At 44.6% G+C, this 18,177-nt stretch overlaps 1 protein-coding gene across 1 annotated transcript in view; it reads right to left on the reverse strand.

Moving 5' to 3' along the window:
- Positions 1 to 18,177, reverse strand: part of CSMD2 (CUB and Sushi multiple domains 2) — a gene marked incomplete at its 3' end in the record, with an annotated part of 670,449 nt that overhangs the window by 137,403 nt on the left and 514,869 nt on the right. The window contains 2 exon segments of the mRNA XM_017884421.1: positions 1,121 to 1,312; positions 6,421 to 6,623. Of these exon segments, the coding sequence (XP_017739910.1) occupies positions 1,121 to 1,312; positions 6,421 to 6,623 (395 nt within the window).

Raw genomic sequence — 18,177 nt, forward strand, 5'->3', positions numbered from 1 at the left:
TAAATGAGGAAATGGTGCTAATTTCAGAGAGCTGCCAGGAAAGTTAAATGAGGTTATCTAAGTAAATGTCCAGTGTGGGGCAAGTACACAGTAAGGACTCAGTGACCATGGGTTCTCTTGTCCTCTAACAGCCAGCATTGACAGGGGAGATAAACACTCATTATTTCACCTGAGCAAAATAGCCATGTGGAAGTGGGCACCTAGAGTGTTTGTTTCTATTTACCTTTCTTTCCCATCCCAGCCTCCCTTCAAGTTCCCTTCTCCGCTCAGTCTTAAGTAGTTAGAGGTAGGATTTTTCAGGCCCCACCCCTTTTAAGTGATGGGACCTTAGACAAGTCTCAGGTCCTTCATGTTTTCATCTCTCATACAGGAAGGTTTTAAGTCCGAAGAAAGAAAACCCTGTAATCCCAGCATTTGGGAGGCCAAGGTAGGAGGATCACTTGAGCCCAGGAATTCAAGACCAGCCTAGGCAACATAGTGAGACTCCATCTCAACAACAACAAAAATACAAAACTTTGCTGGGTGTGGTGGTGCAGGCCTGCAGGCCCAGCTACTTGGGAGGCTGAGGTGGGAGGATCACTTGAGCCCAGGAGGTCAAGGCGGCAGTGAGTTGTGACAGTGCCACTTGCACTCCAGTGAGACCTTGTCTCTAAGACCGAAAAGAACCAAAAGCTAGGTAACCAATCATTTCCTTGAGAACAGGAAAAGCAAGGTTCTTTTCTTTACATTCTGAGCCTGTGGGTGCCCTTCGATTGCTTCAGGTAATAGAAGGGTCATTTCGGAACCTGTTAGCCTTTACTACCCAAGATGACCCATTCCTCCTTCTGATCTGTACAGCCTGGGCCAGAGAGAAAGGGACAGACTTGTCTGACTTGGAAATCTCTGGGACCATTTTAGCAAGTGAGGAATTTGTAGTGCTTTGTGAGTAGAGTGTGAATGTGAGTGAGTGCGTGTGGGGACACGTGCATGCAAAGCAGGGCAGATGATGGGCTTTCTGCAACTTTCATCTGTTTCAATTCTCTTGGCCCCAGGCCCAAGATGCAGCTGCAGAGCATGGAAGGTTCTGGAGCACACAACTGTGATCCCCAAGGGCAGAGTGCATCCTGCAGCTGCTTTGTACCGATGCATGTTGGCGGGCTGGGCTGCCAGAAGAACCTGTTCTCGATCTTCACACAGCTGATCTCTGCACTTCCCTGCAGCGCGTAACCAGGGTCACACTGGAACACTGTGGAGTCGCCGGCTTCCCAACTGTCACCACTCCGGCTCCCATTCTGTGGGATCCCAGGGTCATTGCAGGACGTTGCTGTGGACACTGGGGCAAGGAAATAGAAGAGAGGGTAAGGTTGCCTGGGTGTCTGCCACTCAGGAGGCTCCCAGCTCATCACCCTCACTGACTGCCCCATACGTGCACTGCCACAACCAGCATCACCTCCCCACCATCAGCAGCAGCTGTGGCCACAGTGCCACTATTCTCACTCCCGTTACTATCACTGCCTCCACCACCACTTGTGATCACACTTGTCACTCTTACTGATATCACCACTACCATTCTTCCAGTACTTCACCATTACTGTCATCTGCCTGTCATGAGATGCTACGAGTTAAGCATGATTGAACTGTTATAATTATAGAACTGAATTCAGCTTAAGAATACAAGCATTGGGCCGGGCGCGGTGGCTCAAGCCATGTAACCCAGCACTTTGGGAGGCCGAGACGGGCAGATCATGAGGTCAGGAGATCGAGACCATCCTGGCTATACACAATGAAATCCCATCTCTACTAAAAATACAAAAAAAGCTAGGCGGGCAAGGTGGCGGGCGCCTGTTAAGCCCAGCTAATCAGGAGGCTGAGGCAGGGAGAATGACAGGAACCCGGGAGGCGGAGCTTGCAGTGAGCTGAGATCCCAGCCCACTGCACTCCAGCCTGGGCGACAGATGCGAGAACTCCGTCTCAAAAAAAGAAAAAAAAAAAAAAAAAAAAAGAGAACACAAGCATTGTTACATAAACAAAGCATTGCAAGTTTGTATAACGTAACTAACATGATCAGAAGGAGGAAGTGACAAGATAATCAAGTCTAAACTCCATGTTTTCAGGTGTGGTGGCTCACGGTTGTAATCCTAGCACTTTGGGAAGTCAAGGCAGGGGGGTCACTTGAGGTCAGGAGCTGGAGACCAGCCTGAGTAACACAGCAAGACCCTGACTCTACAAAAAAATAAAAATAAAAAAATCAGCTGGGTGTGGTGGTGGTTGCCTGTTGTCCTAGCTACTCTGGAGGTTGAGATGGGAGGATCCTGTAAGTCCAGGAGTTTAAGGCTGCAGTGAGCTATGATCATGTCACTGCACTCGAGTGTGGGCAACAGAGTAAGATCTCATCTCACAAACAAGCACATAAACTCCATGTATTCAATTGGAAGGGTTTGCAAAGGACTTTGGGAGTTGGCCTGCCTAAATGCTGAGCAGCACTTGTGAGGTTACAGGAAGTTACTGAAGTTAGGTCAAGATCATGCTCTCTCTTGCAATGGCAGACAACCAAGGATCCATCAGACTGAAACCATATTTGAAGAAAAGTCAGATATTTGTAGCAAGTGGGCAGAGAAGAGTTCAAAAATAGCTGAGATATATTAAAAATCCAAAATACTCAGGAATTTGGGAGATCTTCGTATCTAGTATCTAACCTAGTTTAACATAGAGCAGGTGTTTTATAAGCGAATACTGAATGAATGCTAGATGGAAAGAATACATAAATAGAAGAATGAGTGGGTGAATGAATGAACAAATGCGGCATGAGAAAACACACCAGAGGAACAGGTGCAAGAGTTAGTCCAGAGAAAGGAATCTCAAGAGTTGCAACAACCCTGGCTGCCTCCACGGCCCAGAGCTAACAGTGGGGCCTGGTCCCAGTCCCCAGCTATGTCATCCCTCATAGACTGTGCTCAGCAGACTCTAGGGCAAGGAGGTTCTTGAAACCACAGGATAAATCATACTCATTTGATTGGAATATCAGTTTTCTCAACATTTTAAGGAAAAACTACTTTTATACTAAAACAAAATAATTTATTCTGGATTACAAGGTAAAATTCACATTAGTTTTTAAGCAAAAATGTGAAGCCTTAAAGATATTTTATGCTCGCTACACCCTCCAGACCTCCTGGGGATACACACCCATCCTCTTCTGCTATCAGGAGGACGTCAATGGAAAAGTTTGAGAAGCAGCAGCCTAGGGCAACTGTATACACTGATGTCACTAATTATAACCTCTAGGATTGTATACGAGTCTTGAGTTACACAATCTGATACCTTCCATTCAATAACACGTAAAGAAGCATACAGCAAACTATGGCCCACAGCCATATCTGGGCCTATGCCTATTTTTGTAAATAAAGTTTTACTGGAACACAGGCACACTCATTTGTTTACATATCAACATCTGACAGCTACTGAACTTATTTATAAAGTCAAATATGCATCAATCTTTTTCCTTCCCAGTTAAAATCAGACTTAGCTTTCATCTCTAGCTTTATAGTGCACTGTACACATGTAAATGATCCCCTAGAAGAAAAATAGCTCGTTGTTCTGGCCATACTTGGAAGGATTATTTATATGGGAGGGAATAGAGTACAATGATTAAGAGCTTAGGTTTAAGACTCAGACACACGGGTTTTGCTATTAACTGGATGACCTTGTATGAGAAGCCTCAGAGCCCACATCTGCAACATGGAGTAATAATGGTGCCCATACTGTAAGGGTCTTGTGAAAATTATAAGAGTTGATGTAGTGGAGAGCTTAATGTGGCACCTACTCAATAGATGGCTGTGATTATGCTTCCCGCTCACCTTTTTTTTTTTTTTTTTTTTGTTCTCACTTTCTCTCTTTAATGCTCCTGAATTGGAGCTGCTTGGCGAAGCACCTGGGGAAAGGCTGGATCCACGTGGTACAGACAGGATGTTAGATGTTACACAGTCATGTTTACTTAATAAAGCCAAGCCTGCACTAATCGTCCCTGGCATTTCTGTACAATCCCCTGTCAAATACACACTATAAAGTTAACATGGGGTGAGCCGTTCTCTCTTCCCTAGAGTAGTCCTGGTATTTGCTAACTGATGACAGCAACAGGGAAGGTGACCTTTCCCAAACCTTGGTTATGTCCATAACACTGGGCCATGCTGTCATGACCTTTCTGGAGCCCAGGCTAGGTAGCTTTGACCATGCTACTCTGCCTAAGCAATGCTAAGGGCAGCTTGCCCAAGAAAACTCTTGTGTTAGAGAAAACCATCCATTCATGTGTTCATATCTTCATGTGCCCATTTGCTTACTAAGCAGTGAGTGGGCACCTATTGCATACATACACTATGAGAGAGTCGGGAGGCATGGCATGACCCTGTCTTCTAAGAGCTTTTAGTGGGATGTCAAGTACATGCCCAGCTTCACGACGAGACAGAATGCCTGGTATTGACAATGTGCTGAATAAATAGAAGTAAAGTGCCAGGGTGCCGTGGGCTACAGCAATTTTACTCTGAATGGGGAGATTAGGAGGCAATGGCATCTGAGATGAACCTTGAAGGATGACTAGGACTTCCATGAGCTGGGCAGTGCATGAGAAAGCAGCCTGCATACAGCATAGGAGAGCACCCAGGGACTCTGTCCCGCGTGGCTACACTGAGGACGCAGTGGAGGTCAGATAATGCAAATCTGTGAGGGAATTTGTCAGCACAGTTATGGACTTTTTTTTTTAAGCTGTACCCATCAGCTTGGGCACAGTTGGAGAAAATATGTCTGGTTTTAATTATGCATAATACTCCTTTCCCCAGAGAGTGGATTGAGCCATCTCTTTAGCATTCTACCCTCCTTACTGCTGGGAGATCCTTCCATTGCTTATCCCAGCAATTTCCCAAGTTTGTTCCATGAAACGTTAGTCTCTTGAGATGGTCTTGAAAAACGTCATCCATGATGGAATATGTTTGGAAATTGTGACCTACCAGACATCTTTTGAATTTAAGTGCATTAGCATAGCAAATGTTCTCAGAGGTCCCATATTGCAGACCATTTCCTTAGGTCTGCATCAGCCTAAGCACCTCTCCAGCATCACTTGATCATGCAAACTTCTTTTTTCTTACAATATCAATTAGTATTCCATGGAACTCTTAGGAATAGACAGAAAATGCTAGACTGGAAACATGCATGAGTGTTAAATGAACAAATTAATAAGTATACAGCAATGTGATGCTGGAGACTCTCATCTGCTCCCCACGCTGCTAAATGCTCATTTCCACGGAGATAACAGACGTAGAAGAAAAGAGCTAGAAGCAAGATTTGCAACTCTGTAACAATCTCAGTGGTGCCAGGGATATATCCCAACCACCCTTAGCTGATACACCAACTTGGAAAGAGCTCGGGGGCAAAGCCATGGCACAGGTGCCACAAGAAATCGCTCTGGAATCACCATGGAAACTCCCCCTCCCTCCCACCACACACACGGTAGAATAAGGAGATGGTAATGAAGACAGCTGCTGTATAACAAACATGAGCAGAAACCGAGGCAGAGTCACTTGTTCAGGGAGAGGAATGATGGAAGAGGCACTTCAGAGGACATGAGATGATGCATTCCAGGGAGAGGCAGGACCAATCATATAAATTATCTCATACTGGGATTTGGATGTTTGAGCATTGGCCATTTTGGGTAGCTCTTTGTCATGCTCCTCCATAATTGGCTATTGCAGTGCCTAATTAATAAAATGTAGATGACTCATGTTGGCTTCCAGTCTTTGCTGAAACCTGCACTCAACTAAGAACCCGAGCGTGCAGCATGTCCCATTAGTTCATTCATAATCGTGCCCCAAGCCACCATCTACTTGTACCTCCCACATCCCTCCTCATTCCCTGTGCTTCAGTCACATGGGGTAGCCCTCCACTTCTGGAACTCACATTCCGGCATCTACACTTGTTCATGTATTCTTCGCACCTAAGATGCCCTTTTCTCTGTTTTCCATGTAATAGGGGTGCACAAGTCCTCCAAAGTCCATTTCAGTGGCACCTTTCCTTGTCATAGATGACTACTTGCTCCTTGAAACACTTTCTTTTCTTGAAAAGAAAGTCTTCTGGTTGTCCTTCGGGTCTGAGCTTGGACATCATCTTTTCTGGAACATCTTCCTTGATGCTCCAAGGTGACCATTATAGCCCGTATGTCTCCATCCAGATGCTTATCTATTTGCATGTAAGTGTCTATTAACCCACCTGTCTTCCCTACCAGAGTGAGCTCAGCACAGACATTTGAACAGGTGCTAACTATGTACCAGGCATATAGCAGATGCTCAATAACTATCCTTACATGGACTGAGGGGTGAAGGAAAGCGAGGGCCAGAGGGAGGTGGGTGCCATGTGTCAGGATATGTGGAGTGGGGCTGGCAGAGGGCACGCACAGACCTGAGAATTGAATGGCAAAGCCCTGCTTGCTGGTGAAGAAGTCAGTGCTGAACTGCAGGACGACCGAGTTGAAGGTGCTGTGCAGGTCCTTGGGCAGGGCTGGGCCACTCAGCTCCTTCAGCAGAACCCCGCTTTCCACAGGCCCATCCCAGATGCGCAGCACGTCGTGAACCTCCTCTGTGTCAAACACCAGGAAGTGTAGCCTGCATGGAGAGAAGAGGCAGCGGTCATCTGGGCTCAGCCCCTTCTTTCCAGGGGCTTCTGGTCAGAAGGTCCTAAACCTACGAAGCCTGGCCCTAAACCTACAAAGCCCTAAACCTACGAAGCCCAGCAGGAAGGGAGAGAAGGCAGCGGCGTCTGGCAGCATCCTCATGATTTCACCAGGCCAGCTCCTCCCAATAGGGCCTCCAGCAATGGGTGTAAGAGTGAGAAGTGTAGCTTTTGTGCATCCTTCTCTTATTATGAGCTCCATGTTGCCATCATCAGACTGCATCCCTCTCCTCAACCTTACATAGCCCACAGACCTCTCCCTGAGCCCATATTGTTACCATTCTAGGTTGGGAGGGGAATACTGAGAAGGCAGGATCTGGCTTGGACAAAGGATATAGGTAAAATAAATAATAATTGGGGCTAGAAGGCAGGGGGAACTGTGGAGTCTCTGAGAAGCTGGCCCAGCCACGGTGCAGGTAGGGGTGACCTCATACCTCGGTTTCCCAGAGCAGAACTCTGGGGATATTAGCTATATATAGGCCTGGCATAGATAATCTCTGCAGACCTCAGGAGGCCAGATAGGGGTCTCCCTGTGTGGTGGTCTGCAGGACACAGACAGAGCTCTCAGAGCAAGGGGGCTCAAGTAGTAACCTGAATTTTTCTGGAACCAAAGATTCCAACAGCCAAAGATATATTGGCTACAAGCCTGTGTGATTCTCTCTCTTAATCCATTTTTTATTATTGTGGAACAATTTTAGACTTACAGAAAAGTTGCAAAGATAGTGCAGTGTTCCCATAGACCCTTCACCATGTCTTCTATTGCTAACATCTTACATTTCCACGGCACATTTGTCACGACTAAGCAAGCAATGTTGGCACACTTACTATGAACTACACTCCAGACTTTATTTGAATTTCACCAGTTTCTCCACTGATGTCTTTTTTTGTGTTTCAGGATCCAATCCATTTATCACTATCTCTTTTTAAAAACATCTTTTAAATTTTAAAAATAAGACATACTCGAGGCAGAGAAAAGGCAAACAATATACAGATGTACTGAATTTAAAAAAAGTCTTTCACACAGCCAACCTGTTCTCTAGAGCTATTCAATTAATAGTAGGTTTGGTACATATGCTTCCAGAGTTTTTTTCAATGAGCGCACATATACATTGTTCCCTCAAAATGAGACGTATTTTATGTAGTTTTCTATAACTTTCTTTCTTCATTTAATACTACATCATGGACAAAACAGCACCCTCATTTTTTTTTTTCTGCAGAAACAGACATTGTTATATAACACAATTTCACATGAAATTGCAAGGAACATTCTCATATTTATGTAGCTTTGTGCATTTCCGTGGATATTTCAGTTGACTTGCCAAAGTAATTCTGGGGGGAGAAGGGCATCTATTTAAAAATTTTAAAATAAATCCTGCTAAATTATCCTCTCAAGTGATTGTTTCAATTTATATTCCCACTAATCAGTATTGATGTTACTATTCTCTCTAAACTTCACCTCATCAGCATTAGATATTATAATGTTGTAAATATATTCTTTATGAAAATGCTCCCCCATCTGCTAGGCCACAATGGAATCTTGCTGGCAGTTTTGAATTTAGATGATTTAGTAAGGCTGGGTATCTTTGCACATATTTACTGGGCACTTGTATCTTTCAAATTCTTTATCCATCTTAATTGATGGATGCAAACTTTTAAAATTCTACTTATATATTATGACTTTTATTTATCTTATATATTTTGATTTCTCTTTTATATGATATATTTGTTGCTAATCTTTTCTTCTAGTGTCTGGTGACTTTTTCTCATTTAACTTTGGTTTGTGGTATCCATTTTGGTATAGAAGTGATTCATTTTATGTAATCAAATATGTTAATATTTTCCTTTAAGGATACTGGATGTCATGTTATGCTTGGGCAAACCTCTCCCCCACCCAATGATTCAAAAACAAAACAAAACTTTAATCAAAACTTTAATACTTTCCTGTGACTTGTATAGTTTCTTTCTTTTCTTTTTTCTTTTTCTTTTTTTTTTTTTGAGACAGGGTCTGTCTGTTACCCAGGTTGGAGTTCACCGGTGCAATCATAGCTCACTACAACCTTCTGAGTAGCTGAGACCACAGGTACATGCCACCATGTTTGACTAATTTTATTTTTTGTAGGGATGGGGTTTTTCTGTGTTGCTCAGGTTGCTCTTGAATGCTGGGATTCAAGCAATCCTCCTGCCTCAGCCTCCAAAAGTCCTGGGATTACAGGTGTGAGCCACTGCGCCTGGCTAGTTTCATTTTTTGAGGCTAAAAAGTTCGTTGTTCTTCCAAATTGACACTCAATTGTCCCAACACCTATCTAAAGTAGCCTCTTCCACACTCCGCCTACCAAAACATATGTTTACTCCCTCCGTAGCATCTACCAGTCTATCTTTAGTGTACTTATTTGTAGACCATGCTTCTCCCTAACTAGATCATAATTTTCATGAATGTGGAACCAGGCCTTGCTTGCCTAGGATGTGTCTGACATTTTGGATGGTGCCCATGATGCCCATGGATGATGACACGCTCACAGCTGAAGAATCCTGATTCTCCCTACTGGTTTGAAATGTCCCCTTGGTTGTGGGCTGTTTCTGGACTCTTCTCTCAATTCCAGTGGTCTCTCCTTTCCCTATACTAGAATCTACTTGTGGTACCAGGAATATAGCTATGCAGCTTACTTGGGTTTCCATATTCTCAAATTTTGATTTTTTTTCCTCAAACGTACTAATTTCCCAAATTTACTCTTTTAGATGAACTTTATGGTTACCAAGCCCCAAAAAATGTGATTGAGATTTTGATTGGAATTATACACACATTGATTAATTTGGAGATAATTGATATCTTTATGTTACTAATTTTCCCCTGACAGGAACATTGTAGATAACTTAGTTTATGTACTTTGCAAAGTTTTATGTTTTTCATCTTTGTTATGGTTTTCTTCTTTGCACACCTCTTGTTAAATTTCCTCTTTGGCAGTCCATACGTTTATGGTTTTGGTTCTATTGTGAATGAGATTAAATGTTTAGTTACATTTTCTAGTTATTTATTGTCAGATATATATGTATATATATACATATGTGTGTGTGTGTGTTTCTTACTTTCAGTCACTAGTTAGTACTATTAGAAACCAAGAGAATCTCTTGGATTTCCTAGGTCGAATCTTTTATAGATATAGGAAAGGATTCCTCAAAACCCAGACCTGTGTGAGGCTGGGGCCCCATATTTGATAGAAAAGAAGGAGAAGGAGATCCCTAGGACAGAGCACAAACATGCATACCCACTGCTGTGCCAGGCTGCCCCCTGCCTTCTCTGCTTTCTCTGCAGTGATCAATGCACTGTGAAATCGGCAGCCAAGAGGAGACCAAGTGCCAGCCGTGTGGTGTGGCTGTACATGCTCTCAGAAAAGAGGTTGCTGTGGGCCACACTCATCAGGGAAGGCAAAAGGAAATGAGACCTGAAGTTTGGGTGGCGTGAAAGGAGAGTGCTTTCTTTGAATTTAATAACATGAGATAAGATCCGGAGGCAGAGAGAAGGTGAAGCTGTCCGGGAAGAAAGGCAACTCCATACCTGAGTTCAGGTGGTATTAGGATGCCATAGAGAATACAGCTGGATTGTGAGAGGGAAGAGAACAAGAGTCTCAAAATTAGCTATGGGAGTTTGGGCTTTATCATGCTCTAGTTAGAGACTGACTCTAGAGGCCATGTGAAATCCTGAGGGTGAACAACTGAATGAATGAGTGAGTGAATCAATGAATGAACAAATGAAACCCCAGTCTGACAGGAAGCTGAGAAAACAAGAATATGGGGACTAAATAGACATGAAAGAAAATGTGTTTCCATAACAACAACTGTGTATAAGGCACTTTCACATTAGCCCATGGAGTCCATGCAAGCATCTTTATTTTGTAGGTAGGACTAGTCTCATCTTTAACAATGAGAATACTAAGGCTCTGAGAGGGTAGGTAACTTGCCCAAGGTCATGGGCTGGTTAGACAGTAAGCTGGAATTGCTAGTATTTAATACTAATCCAGGTCAGACCTTAGTGCTTCTACTCTTTCTCCTGACAATGCTGCCCACATCTCTAGGAGGAAGAGGCTGTGGTTGAGAGCTAGGCAGGGGCTGGAGAGGCTCTATCAGTCATCAACAGTTTACATGTGAGTCATACATAAGCTGATATGAATTAAAAATGCCAGTTCATTGCATTCGGCTTAGCTGATCTGATAAACAGACAAAGTGAAAGGCTTGGCATTGATGTTGTGGAGAGGAGTGCAGAAGAGGGGAGGAGGAGGCGGGGTTCTCTGTGTGCACAAACAATACAAGTTGGCAACGGAAAGGACAGAGGCTCAAGTTCAAGCCCCTTTCGGCACGCGTTCACTTAAGCTCCTCCCATATGCGGGGTGCTGCAGTATAACAGTGAAGATGACAGACAGGGTGCCATTCTCCGGGAGCTTCTGGAGATGGGCAATAACCCCCCAGACACAAACTCACTCAAAAATTATCAGCTGTGTCCAGAACAGGGCAGGACATGGCAGAGTGCCGAGGCAGAGTATCCACTTCAGACAGAGTGGCCGGAGAAGACCTTCTAAGGAGGTGGCATTTAAGCAAGATGCCAAGCCACGTGGACAGCAGGCGGGGCGAGAGGTGGGAGGAAGCCTGTGGTGAATAAAGGACAGCATGTGCAAAGGCCCCAATGGAAAAGCCATGGAGGCTGACGCTGGGCCAGGAGAGGCAGGCAGGGTCAGGGCTGGCGGGACTCCGCGGGTGGGGGAAGATGTTTGGCGTGCACTATAGGAGCTGAGGGAAGTCACTGGTATATTTTAAGCTGAGATCTGACAGGTTCCGATTTACATTTTAAGATCACTCTTGGTGCCTGGGTAAGAAAAGACTGACAAAGGCAAGAGTGGATGCAGGGAAATTAGCTAGGGGCTGCCACAGGGGGCCAGTGACCCCTTTTATTATAAATCTCTGATGGTCACCAGCAAAGACTTGGTTTGCCAAACTCAACAACATTTATTAAGACTGTTATTGAATACTTTTCTCATCTTATAGAAATCAGAGTCTATAAATGCTAATGAGCAGTTCTGATCAATAGAGATAATTCCAGGCCATAACAGACATTGGGGTTTGTGTGAGCAGCTCCCCTGTAGGTGCACACTGGGTCTTCTTCTGACTTTTGATATCCTGAGAACAGTTTTCGGCCCCCCTCCCCCTTGCACTGAGCCCCCAGGTAGGAGAAACTGAAGTGGAGGAAAGAGGTGAAAAGATCTTCCTTTCTATTGATGACTTGCCTGTCTGCGTGCCTGTTTCTTTGGGCCACAAACAGAAACCAGGCCATTTCCAGGGAAGAGGAATGAAGCATGTTGCATGTCAAGTTCTGTGTTGAGAGGTGCAGAAATGTGTAAGGCTCCGCGTTTGTCCTGGAGGAAACTTACTGAAGGAGACACTCAAAACATAATAATATATGCAATAGGTGCTAAAGAGTGAGATAAATAAGATGCCATCAAAATAACCGGAGGAGAAAAAGAGCTAAATGTTTGTAGAAAATCTCCTATGTGCCAACTGCTTTATGTACATTGCCGAGTATCCTCATAAAACCTTGCAGTTGAAAGTGAATTCTCACTATTTTGCTTTGGAAGAACTGGAGTTCCAAGGGATTAGCAGAGGCAACTAGCAAGGGTCAGAGCCGGTATTCAAACCATGTCTGTCTGGTACCAAAGGCCTTTCTTTTACACCATCTTCTTCTTTTAATTTGAAGAGGCAAGGAAAGCTTCCAGGAGGCAGTGTCTTTGAAAGAGTTTTGAAGAAAGGAAAGTGTGGAGAAACTGAGGGAGAGGAAGATGGCAAAAGAGGGAAACGCATATTCAGAGGCATCAAAAGTGTAACTGGCCTTCCGGGATCCAGTTTCCCTCCCATGCTTTCAATCCACCTTTTCCATCAGGACCAGGGCGATCCTTCTGAACCACTCCTCTGACCCAGTCTCTCCTCCTTCTCTAAGGATAAAGTCAGACTTCCGAGGGGACACACCAAGTCTCTCCTGGGCTGCCCCAGTTGCCTTCTCCCGTTCTTCTCACCCTTTACTGATTTCCTTCTTATTCTCTTGCTTCAGAGCCTTCTCTCTGCCTGGAAGTTCCCCCTGCACATGCCCCCATGCCACCTGTAGCAGGTTGACTTGTGTCCCCCAAAAGGATATGCTCAAGTCCTTACCCCTGGTACCTGTGACTTTGACCTTATTTGGAAATATAATCAGATGTGATCAAGTTATGACAAGAAGGGCATACTGGATTAGGGTGGGCCCTAAATCCAATGACTGATATCATGATAAGAGAAAAGAGAGGGAGATTTGGATACAGAGACATGAGGAAGACACAGGGAAGGAGACCATGTGATGGAGGCACAGATAGAAGTAACGTGCCTGCAAGACAAGGAATGCCAAGGGTTCCTGGCAACCACCAGAAGCCATGAGAGACATGAGACAGATTCTTCCCCAGCATTTCCAGAGGGACCTTGGCCCATTGAGGACATGATTTTGGACTTCTAGCCTCTAAAACTGTGAACAAAACACATTTCTGTTATCTTAAGCTATTCAGTTTGTTGCAGCAGCCCTAGTAAATTCTTCTACCCCCTGACTGATGTGTACTGGTAGGTGCCTTACATCCAGTGGGCAGCTTTCCCACAGGCTTCTCCTCGTCCTCTCCATCCCTGAAGTCTGGTGAGATGCTCCCTCTACAGGCTCCTGCTCTATCAGAGTCATCCATTGACTTCCCTGTCTTGCTGAATCCCTTAACTCTTGTGCCAGTGTCACATTCACTTCTATATCTCTAGTACCCAGCATGAGGCCTGACCCATACTAGCCCCTTGGTGAATGTTGTTTGATTGAATTGATGAATGAACGAATGGCTCACCGGCTTTCAGGGACCCCTGTGGTTCATCCAAACTCACCCACTGTCCTTGCCAAGCATCTGTCACTCTACAAGAGGCAACTCAAACAAATCCTATATACTAAGGAAGATACTTCCTATTTCTCTGGAAGTTCTGAGCTCTTGCTTCACCACTCACATCTAGCCCCTTGGATCTTACAGCTGTATCTTTGGTGCTCTACACTACCAAAGACATAGAATCTAGCCACACAGAACCTGGACCAGAGCTTGCTGCTGAGTCTAAACCTGGGAGAAACTGGGATACTGCAACCACAGTCTCACACTTTTTAAATTCAGCCCTGTAGGTTCCCTGAGCCTACAGTGATACTGATAGTCACACTTTAAATCTATAAATAGTAAGTACTAGGCACTGGTGATTCAGATAGGAACATGGCATGCTTCCACCCCTGCATGTGGTACAATCTACAGTAAAGGTATGTACAGAGAAGGCCCCTAACTTAAGACAGGGAGATGAGACCAGGCCTCCTGGGACAGGTAACTACTGAGCTGAGTCTTGATATCTTTATAAGAGAAAAGAGAGATGAGAGATTAACAGGATGAGTCCAGATGAAGGGAGTGGGTGAGGAGGGTGAGAAGGGGACAGAATGTGGGCAGAGAAAAGAGGGTATGCAAAGACACAGATGGGATGTAGAGGTTGGCCCACCCAGGAAATGACAAGTTCTTCAGGAAGACAAAGCATGAAGTGCAGGTGGCTGAGACCTGAAGCAGTGGTTCAGGGAATGGTGATAACGTCCAAGCTGCAGAGAAGCGAGGAAGTCATAGTCCCCATTCTCCTAGTGAGAACAGTTTCCCTGGTGCTGGGGCAGGGCTGAGGGCAGTGAGCGAGGGGTTCCACCAAAGAAGGGCTTTTGAGTTGGTCTCCTAAGTCTGGTATCTGGTTTGCCTGGGTTGCATCTTGGGCACTCATGATAATCTGCAGTCTAACTCCAGCAAGTATGCCAGCTCAGGTAGCTGGGTCTCATTGGGCCCCTGTTCTCCATCCCATTCTTTGGTGGGGCTGCCCTGAAGTTCTGCTTGCCCTGCGGCTGGATATTGACTTCATTGCTGACTGCAGGGACATCCAGGGATGTGCAGATATTTCTGTTCAAGTCTGAGATCTCCACACGCCTTTCCTCATAGTGTTTTCAGAGTTCCACCTCCCACAGCAACACCCACCCTCCCCTCCATCAACCAACAGCAGGCCCTAGCTAAGGGTGCACCCACCTGGCCCTCACTCCCTTACCTCTTCCCACCAGCCCCCTCTGAGACTCCATTGTGCTTTGCTGAGGCTAGCGTAAGGTTCATGACACTCAGCTTCAGCAACAGGAGATTTTCTACCGAGCCTAGATCTGAGAAGTTGGGAGGACAGTGGATTCTCACTGCAGGGGCCTGTCCCTCTCAAGTGCTGTCCATAGGTGAAACTTGCTTCTGGGATTATGGTCCTCAGTTCTTTTAGTCTGAAGGAAACTTGGACACACTAGGTATTAAAAAAAAAAAAAAAAATTGCCACCTCCCTGCTTATAGGCAGTTTATCTCTATCCCATTGCAAATTGGAAAGACATGCAAAAATGAGAAAAGAAAAAATATTCATGGCACCTTGACATGTTGATTTTACTTGCTTTCTGACTGGGCCCCAGAATATGAAAGGGCTTTGGACGCTCCTAACCAACAGTCACCACCGCAGGAACACAATAAACCCTTCACTGATGTGAGTCACGATGGTGGATCTTTACATTAGGGGAAAATGGCATGTGAATGAACAGCTGCTGCAGGGGGAAGGGGGTCAGAAATCACTCCTGTCCCCACATGAGAATGCAGCTGAAATTATCCTTGGTGACATTGGAAAGGGCAATAAGAAAATAATACTTGTTTTATCAAATGCCCCCCTCTAAGCTGCCCGAGCTGCAAACTAACAATTAAACCATGATCATAATAGCAGACAATAATAATTAAGTATCACGCTATCCAAAGAGCAAAAACTGAGAAGACAGCCCAAAGCCCAAATCCAGCATTGGTGTCCAGAGCAAAATAAAAGGCTTTTCTCTTCAGGGTCCAGCTGGCATTCAAAAGAAATAAAAGATTCTTTGGTTATTTTCTAAAGTGGAAAAATAAAACTGGGCTTCAGGTCACTGAAAATGCTGCAGAATGTTCCAGGGTAGTGACTGGTGTCTTGGACTTAGGCTGTGACCTTGTGCTTCCCTCTAACGTGCTGGGCGACCTCGGGCCAGCTGCCCTCTCTTCCTCATCACCCTGTAACCAGAGGCTCTGAGACTGCCTATCACTAGACAGAGTCCAGAGTCTGCCCTGTCGGTGTCAGGGATTCTGTGAGGGGCCAATGTATCTTTGTCCTTGGAAGAAATGTTTCCATAAAGTAAAAACACTGGTTGTGGAGCCAAAGACCTGGGTTCAAATTGTAGTTCTTTTTTTTTTTTTCCCTTGCTCTGTCGCCAGGTTGGAGTGCAGTGGTGCCATCTCGGCTCACTGCAATCTCCGCCTCTTGGGTTCACGCTATTCTTCTGCCTCAACCTCCCGAGTAGCTGGGATTACAGGCGCATGCCACCTCACCCAGCTAATTTTTGTATTTTCAGTAGAGACGGGGTTTCACCATGTTGGCCAGGATGGTCTCAATCTCCTGACCTTGTGATTCACCTGCCTCGGCCTCCCAAAGTGTTGGGATTACAGGTGTGAGCCACTGCGCCCGGCCTCAAATACTAGTTCTGAGAGAGCTGATTTGGTGACCCTGCAGAGCCTCAGTTTACCCCATATAAAATGGCTGTAATTTCAATCTATCAAGCAGCATTGCTAAGAGTATTATCATAAATGAAATCACATATAAAGCATGTAGCACATAGTATTAAAAATCATCAAATGGTAAAACCACCTAAAATAATTCCATTTTTGTTCAATTTATTTTATTTTTTACTTGACTAAGAGAAATGTGCTAAAGTCTCCCATAAGGATTGTCAATTTCTCCTCATATTTCTGACAGATTTTGCTTTATGTTTTCTCATTAGGTTACTTAGTGCAGAAAGATTCATGACTGTTAGCATTACTGTAGACTATGCATTTGATCATATGAAAGCGTTCCCTGTGTCTCTTTTAATATTACTTAACCTTGAATTTTACATTTTTTCTTTTAAAGAAAAGCAATATTGTGATCCCTGCTTTTTACTTCCATGTGTTCTCATGCTATTCTTTTGTTCCAACCTTTTATTTTTGAAATTTTGTTGTTCTTCTGCTTAGCAGCATTCTTTTAAATTTTATCCAACCCAAGAATCTTTGCCTTGCAATATGAATGTTTCCCAGCTCATAGCTCCTTACACCTCCTGCTTTCCCTGCCATAGGTCAGTCAGTAGTTGGTCTACACGTTACCGTATTGGCTTCCTTTCCCTGTGCACCATTATCTCGGGGTCTCTCTCTGGGAGCCTGTGTTTGCTCCCTTTGCAGACCCTTTGCTCAGCATCTGAGTTTTGCACTCTGCTCAGGCACCTGACCTTAGTTCTTTGCCGATCCTTCAGAGAAGCCTCAGATGATAGCACTTCTATGCTCTGGGCCTTATATCCGGTCACCCTCCCAGTCTCCTGCCCATCCTGAGCTCCTGTAACCTTGATCTGCTCCAGAGGCTGCCTCCACTCCCCCATTCTTTTTTCTCTACCTGAGGCCTGAAGCCCTGAATTACTTTGTGGGATAGATACCTCCAGCCCCACCCAGGACCCTGTTCCCACTGCAGAGCGGCATTGGACTGTGAAGTGTGTGAAAAATTAACCTTTATTATGTTAAACCACTGAGATTTGGGGATTATCTGTTATATCAGTTAGCCATTACTGTTGGTAATAATACAAGCTTATTTCCATCATCCTGTTTTATGCTTTTTTTGTTTTGTTTTGTTTTGAGACAGAATCTCACTCTGGCACCCAGGCTGGAGTGCAGTGGAGTCATCTCAGCCCACAATAAGCTCCACCTCCTGAGTTCAAGTGATTCTCGGGCCTCAGCCTCCTGAGTAGCTGGGACTACAGGTGCGTGCCACCATGCCCGGCTAATTTTTCTATTTTTAGTAGAGATGGGGTTTAGCCGGGTTGACCACACTGGTCTCGAACTCCTGGCCTCAAGCAATTCACCTCCTTCAGCCTCCCAAAGTGCTGGGATTACAGGCATGAGACACCATGCCTGGCTGTGTTTTATGCTTTTGTTTATTATATTTTCTTGCTTTTTTGGGGTTATATTTCTTAGTTTTTAAGTTTTCTTTAGTGATTTGCAAAGTGAGTTTGGATGAACCACAGGGGTCCCTGAAAGCCGGTGAGCCATTCTTTAGTGATATAAAACATTTTGTTTTAAATTCTATGGGTGGTTGTCTTTAAGCATTTTCAAAAGTACTCCTAAACTTGTATTTTCCCTAATCATCAAATTTAAGAAAAATAATATATTATACCATTTTGCTTCTTCTTATGTAAGACAGTAAATCTTAAAAAGGTTTTACCTTTCCCTATGCCCTCCCCCAACCATCAAACCATTGACAATATAAGTAGGGACTACTGGCCCAAGTTATGCACAGTCTTTCATGGTCACCAATTCTTAGTACTGAGTA

The sequence above is a fragment of the Rhinopithecus bieti genome, unplaced genomic scaffold, assembly GCF_001698545.2.
Source record: "Rhinopithecus bieti isolate Rb0 unplaced genomic scaffold, ASM169854v2 scaffold_13029, whole genome shotgun sequence".
NCBI lineage: Eukaryota > Metazoa > Chordata > Mammalia > Primates > Cercopithecidae > Rhinopithecus > Rhinopithecus bieti.